The 6,943-nt window shown below is 53.5% G+C and overlaps 1 protein-coding gene across 1 annotated transcript in view; it reads left to right on the top strand.

Annotated features, from left to right (window-relative positions):
- Positions 1-917: 917 nt before the first annotated feature.
- USP24 (ubiquitin specific peptidase 24) overlaps positions 918-6,943 on the top strand; it is a gene marked incomplete in the record, with an annotated part of 216,339 nt that continues 210,313 nt past the window's right edge. Inside the window, 1 exon segment of the mRNA XM_077450643.1 lies at positions 918-1,230. Coding sequence (XP_077306769.1) covers positions 1,024-1,230 — 207 coding nt within the window.

The raw sequence follows: 6,943 nt of genomic DNA, 5'->3' as shown, positions 1-6,943 counted from the left end.
TCAGGTGGACTTAGGCTGGGTTCACACTGCAGCGATGCAGGAACGCCGCGAATCCGCTGCGTTTTCCCGCATCGCATGCCTCCCGGCGGCAGTTCGCACTGCCCTATGCAAACTGCTGGGAGTGTCAGTGAAAAGTTAATGACACCCCCAGATCAGTTCGCATCTTGCAGTGCGATCTGCAAACTCGGACAGGAATCGGATCGCATGGTGTGAACACCCATGCGATCCGATTCTGCTGCGGACCAAAAAAAGGGTCCTGTGCGAGTTTGCGCCGAGTGCGATGTGAAATTCAGCCATACTATCTGTATGGCTGAACTCGCATCACGCAGAGATCGGATGTGATTTGCACTGCAGTGCGAATCACATACAGTTCTCGTAGCCGCAGCAGTGTGAATCCAGTCTTAAATCCGGACACAGAATTAAAAACCCAGACTGTCCAGGTGAAACCCGGATAGGTGGCAACCATACTCATCTCACAGGTTTGCTAATCAGATGGAATTTTGCTGCTTTTAAAATTCAACATCTAAACAATTACACTGAGTTCTAAGTACTGTATTTCACTATATAAACTCAGTTTGCGGTTTTAAAAAAAGTGTAAACTGTAAAACTCAAGTGGGTGTAACAAGATGTCCCCTTGCCTCCTTCTCAGTGTATCCTTACTGTGGAGGAGTCCGGGGTGTAGCAAGATGCCGGCGACGAACGTCACTTCCGTAACGCATTCCGACGGGTCGCCTAATCTGACGGAACAGCGGCCAATCACAGTATGGCAGCTCCCCTGTCACGCAGCCCCACCTCCAGTTACGCCATGACGTGCCCTGGCTCCGCCAACCACATCATGGCCGCCCTCCCACTCTCGGCAGTCAGCTCCCTGCCAAGCGCAACATGGCGGCCGGTCACGTGAGCTGTCACGTTAGAGCGGCGGTGGGCGTGTCGCCAGGGCAGGCTGGCCGGAGTGATGGCGGCGCGCAGAGCGGCTCGGGTGAGGCGGGCGGTGTGAGTGGCGGCGGAGGAGGATCGCCCGGGATGGAGAGTGAGGAGGAGCAGCACATGACCACCCTGCTGTGTATGGGCTTCTCGGAGCCGGCAGCTATCCGCACGGCGCTGCGCCTCGCCAACAACGACATCAACGAGGCGGTGGCGCTGCTGACCAACGAGCGGCCCGGGCTGGAGTACGGCGGGGGGAGGAGCTACGAGCCACCGCCCGCCTACCATGAGGTGGTGGAGCCCGAGGTGAGGAGGAGCTCGCCGGGGAGGGAGGGGCCTGTGTGTGACATCACTGTGGGGTACCTTCCTGCGGGGGGAGGGGCCTGTGTGTGACATCACTGTGAGGTACCTTCCTGGGGGGGAGGGGCCTGTGTGTGACATCACTGTGAGGTACCTTCCTGGGGGGAGGGGCTGGAGGTGTATTAGAGGGGGACAGTCTGTGACAGTGTTACCCAGGAGACCGTACAGCGGGGGGTGGTGAGGTGTGCTGCGTGGGGGCGCCATGGTTGGGGCCCGGTGTGCCATGTGGGAGGGCTGGGTGCAGAGTGAGGTGTGATGTGTGGGTGCGCTGACGTTGAAAAGAGGCGTGGTGCACGGGTGCGTTGGGGTCAGGGCAAGGAGAGGTGTGGGTGCCCTGGGGTCAAGGTGTGGTGGGTGGGTTGGGGCGAGCAGCGGCGTGCGTATGCGTTGAAGTCGGGGCGAGCTGTGCGGGTGCAGTGAGGTCGGGGCGAGCCACAGTGCGGGTGCTTTGAGGTTGGGGCGTGAAGAAATGGGTGGGTGCCTTAAGGTCAGGGAGAGCCGTGGCGTGCGGGTGGATTGAGATCACAGTCAGCCGCAGCGTACGAATGCATTGAGATGGGGGCGAGCTGCGGTGTGCGGGTGCATTGAGATCGGGGGAAGGTGCGGCGGGTGGGTTGGGGCGAGCCGTGGCGCGTGGGTGCACTGGGGTCGGGGCGAGCCGTGGCGCGTGGGTGCACTGGGGTCGGGGCGAGCCGTGGCGCGTGGGTGCACTGGGGTCGGGGCGAGCCGTGGCGCGTGGGTGCACTGGGGTCGTGGCGAGCCATGGGTGCACTGGGGTCGGGGCGAGCCGTGGCGTGCGGGTGCACTGGGGTCGGGGCGAGCCGTGGCGCGCGGGTGCACTGGGGTCGGGGTGCACTGGGGTCGGGGTGCGCGGGTGCACTGGGGTCGGGGTGCACTGGGGTCGGGGCGCGCTGGTGCACTGGGGTCGGGGCGCGCGGGTGCACTGGGGTCGGGGCGCGCGGGTGCACCTGGGGTCGGGGCGAGCCGGGGCGTGCGGGTGCACCTGGGGTCGGGGCGAGTGGGTGCACTGGGGTCGGAGCGAGCCGCGGCGCTTGGGTGCACTGGGGTTAGGGCATGGAGAGATGTGTCGGTGCCCGGGGTGAAGGTGTGGCGGGTGGGTTGGGGCGAGCCATGGCGTGTATATGTGTTGAGATCAGGGCGTGCCATAGCATGCGGGTGCATTGATTTCGGGGCGTGCCATGGCGTATGGGTGCATTGATATGGGGGCAGACCGTGGCGTGCGGGTTCTCTGGGATAAGGTGAGAGATGAGGGCGCTGGGTGCAGAGCAAGCTGTAATGGATCGGAGCAAGGTGTGCCACATGGACGCACTGAGGTTGTTGCTCTGGTGTGCCGCATGGGCCCTCCGAGGTTGGGTGCAGAGCAAGCTATGATGGGAGCGAGGTGGGCTCACTGAGGTTGGTGCCCGGTGTGCCAGTTGGTTGCAGAGCAGGCTGTGATGGATTGGAGCAAAGTGTGATCTATGGGTGTGTTGGAGGTGGGTGAGGGGTGATGTGGAGGTTCTCTGGGATAAGCTCTGGTGTGTCGGTCTTTGGAGACTGAGGAGATCCAAGGCCTCTAGGTGCCCTGTGGTCAAGGTGTGTTGGAGATGGGGCAAGCCGTGGCACGTCGGGGCACTAGGGATGGGACGAGGCGTGGCGCGTTGGTGAGGGGTTGTGGCTTATGTGTGTGCTTGGTTTTGGGAGGTGGGTGCCCGAGTGGGGGGAGAACATTAGTATTGGGGTGAGCTGAGGCAAGTGGGTGCTCTGGGGGTGAGTCTTGACATGGGGGTGCTCTGGGGGTGGGGTGATCCGTGGTGTTTGGGCGCACTGAAGTAGAGTTGGGATGTGGTGGGTGGTCACTCTGGGGGGATCGTTGGTGGCACATGTAGTATGGTCTCTGGGGGAATGGGAGGGGGGTGGGGTGACCCGCAGACTCTGGGGTCAGACCTGTGTTTGGTGCCAATAACAACCCGTGTAATAAAAGTATCGAATTGTAACAACTGGGAGAAAATGAAAGGAAAGTTACATTGCGGATTCAGCCGACATCCACATTCCTGCAGTTGTCTGTCTCGGTTGTTACAATGATATCCGGTGATTCCCTCTCCGGTTCGGTATTGTGATGTCAGTGGTACCGTGCGGCTCGTGGGTCACATGTGGGTATATATCGCTGGGCACAGATGTTTCTGTACTCCTCGGTGTGCGGCATTATTGAAGTCTATGGGCCGATTCGCACCAAAGAAAAGGCATACAGCTCCCTCCAAGGCCGTACCTATCGCTGTATATACAGGGGGGGGGGGTATAGCAAAAAAATCGCCCCCACCCATTTAACCACTTGACATTCAGAAGATTTCTTTCGGTGGTATTTTTTGATCACCTCTGCGGTTTTTATTCTTTGCGCTATAAAGACCGACAATTTTTTTTTTATAAAAAAGAAAAAATACATTCTTTGCCTTCTGCTATAAAACACGTACAATAAAAAAATCAACTTTCTTCCTCAGTTGAGGCCGCTATGTATTCTTCTACATATTTTTGGTAAAAAAAAATCCCAATAAGTGTTTATTGATTGGTTTGTGCAAAAGTTATTGCATCTACAAAATAGGGGATATAATTGTGGAACTTTTATCTAGTAATGGCGGTGATCAGCGACTATATAGCGGGGCTGCGATATTGCGGCGGACATTCGAACACTTACTGACGTTTTTGATGCTTTGTTGGGGACCAGTCATCCTAATACAGTGATCAGTGCTAAAAAAAAAATGCACTGTCACTGTACTAATGATACCGGCAGGGAAGGGGTTAACATCAGGGGGCCGATCAAAGGTGTTAATTGCCTTCCTAGCCAGTGTTTTTGTGTAACGTGGGGGGGAGGGGCTTTTACTAGGGGAAGGCAGAGATCCGTGTTTCTGCTTTGCAGGAACACGGGATCCATGCCTTACTGACAGAACGGCGATCTGCCTTGTTTACATAGAGGGACCGCCAGTCTGGCTCTTTTGCCTAATGATCAGCGGTTACTGGCAGACTTTGAGAATGCAACTGAAGCAAACGATCAACCATGGGTGGCAAGTCCCCGGGATTTCTGGGATAAAGCTGTGGAAAGGCACAAGTCCAAGAGATGGATAGAAAGGGTTTTTCAATGCCTAGAAGCCCAGTAACGTCTATTATGGGCACAGGAGGTTGGATGTTTGGTGCGGAGAACGGACCACCTGTCTGGTTTTATTCGATCCATCAGATGGATGGAAAATAGGGTCTCCATCCATATGGATTTCACGGATTGGATTTGATAGTGGGTGACAGTGGAGGTGTCACCGCCGGCATCCACTGCCCCATAGAAGTGAATGGAGACTCCGATCAGGTAAAACTGACAGGTAGAAGCCTACATGAAAGGGGCTTTAGCTTGGGTTCACAGCAGACTCCATGCCCCCAGAGGACGTCATATCTGACGAAACATGTAGGGCGGAGTCTACGTCCAACAACACCACGCAAGCCTGATCTTTTGACCAGCAGATCCCAGCCTGAGAAAGTATATGGAAACTTTTACACTGTGCGGATACTCTTCCTTTGCTTTATACGACGTCCACGAGAGAGACTAAGAACCAGCATGGGCGGCCATGACACTATCCCCACCTGTATCTAATGGATGGATCTGCCTTGATTTGTGAATCGGTCTATCTAGACCCCTATAATGTGGAGTCTAGGAATCTGGTAAAGCCTCATACACACGGTCGGACTTTGCACAAACTTTTCCGTGGACTTTTGTACAAAGGGCGTGGTCCACAAGTTTGTATTGCATACACACGGTCGGACTTTTTGACAACAAACACGAACGTAATGACATCACAACGTACTGACGCCGCTTCAAAAGAGGACGTTCAATGACTCCAGCGCCACCTTTGGTGAACTTCTGTATTGTAGTCTGATCTTTTGCATTGGTTCTGAGCATGCGTGTTTGTACCTTGTACAAAAGTCCGATGCTTTTGCGTACACACGGTCGGACTTTGCTCCATCGGACTTTTGTTGCCAGAAAGTTTGTCCGTTTGCACAGCCAACAAAAGTCCGATGAAAACAGAAAAAGTTTGTCCGATGGAGCGTACACACGGTCGGATGTTGCTCCAAAACAGCTAATTTGCATGTTTGTTGTCAAAAAGTCCGACCGTGTGTACGGGCCTTTAGAGTTCATTCTTTCCTAATCGCGGTGAAAGGTGCACTTGGGTGAATGGTCGGTCATTCATCAACTTTTGAATAGGTTTTCAAAGACTTTATCACTTCTCTTTATTTGGAAGCATTTTCCATTTTTTGGACCGATGTTTGTAACGCAGTGTGCTTACACTTTATTATTACTGAGACCCCTTTCACACTGCCGCAACTTAGGCCGGGTTCACACCGCTGCGATGCGGGAACGCCGCGAATCCGCGGCGTTTTCCCGCATCGCACACCTCCCGCCGGCAGTTCACACTGCCCTATGCGGACGGCTGGGAGTGTCAATGTTATGTTAATGACACCCCCAGATCCGTCCGCATATCGCAGTGCGATCTGCCGACTCGCACAGGAATCGGATCGCATGGTGTGAACCACCATGCGATCCGATTCTGTTGCGGACCAAAAAAAGGGTCCCGTGCGAGTTTGCTGCGGGAGCGCTGCGAATTCAGCCATACTGTCTGTATGGCTGTACTCGCATCGCTACGGAGATCGGATGTGATTTGCGGTGCGAGTCACATCCGGATCTCCCCCCGCAGCAGTGTGAACCCAGCCTTAAGGCGCAATTTTGCCGCAATTTCCAAGCAATTTCAGGGAATGCCTGTGTAAAGTTGAGGTCTATGGACCTCAACTCGCAAGAAAGTCGGACCAAAGTAGTAGTACAGGGACTACTTTTTGAAGTGGCACAGATATGAATGGTTTTCATTGGAAATTGTGGGGAACGAATTGTCATGTGACTTTACAGTCCCAAGTCTCAGGAGAAGTCGCACAAGTGTGAAAGGGGCCTAATTTGTTTTATTTTTTTACACAAATTGTTCGGTTGTGTTTTATTGCCAGTAGCTTTTTGGTTACTTATATCAATTGTTTTCCCCTGCGCAATATCAATCTTCCATATATCACAGCAGAGGGTCCTGTGCGTGTCTGTGCCCCGATTCAGGTGCGAGTTGGGTCCGAATATTTGCCTGAATTCACACCTGAATCGGAGGGGCAGTATGGAGGGGGGGAGCGGTATACATGGTGGGGGGGGGGGGAGAAAAATGAATTGTAATAAATATTTAAAAGTTTTTAAATTGTAACAATAATTGAAAAATAAAAAAACACACTGACACCATCCACCCAACCCTCAAAATGAAAGCATTGTAAAAAAAAAAAAAAAAAAATAAAAAATAAAAAAGAATAATAAAATTGTAAAAAAAAAAAAACTGGTATCGGTGCATATTTACCAAGGACCATTTATTTGAATGCAGACCGGGGCCGGCCCGGAGATGTGTGAACCTGATCCATTCTCCTGTTATACGAATTGAATGCGGAGAAAACCACATCCAACTGGCATATGTGTGAACCCAGCCTAAGGCTGCATTCACACCTGAGCGTTTCAAGGTTGCGTGATTTTTTGCTGTGTTTTTACAGCGTTTTTGCTGCCATTTTCTTCCGGTCACCAATGTAAAAGGCAGAAAAACGCCTG

Source organism: Lithobates pipiens, unplaced genomic scaffold (assembly GCF_037356315.1).
Source record: "Lithobates pipiens isolate NorthernLeopardFrog02 unplaced genomic scaffold, aLitPip1_a1.2 Scaffold_23, whole genome shotgun sequence".
Lineage (NCBI taxonomy): Eukaryota > Metazoa > Chordata > Amphibia > Anura > Ranidae > Lithobates > Lithobates pipiens.
Note: the sequence above shows the minus strand (reverse complement) of the source record. Positions and strands in the feature narration are given on the sequence as shown.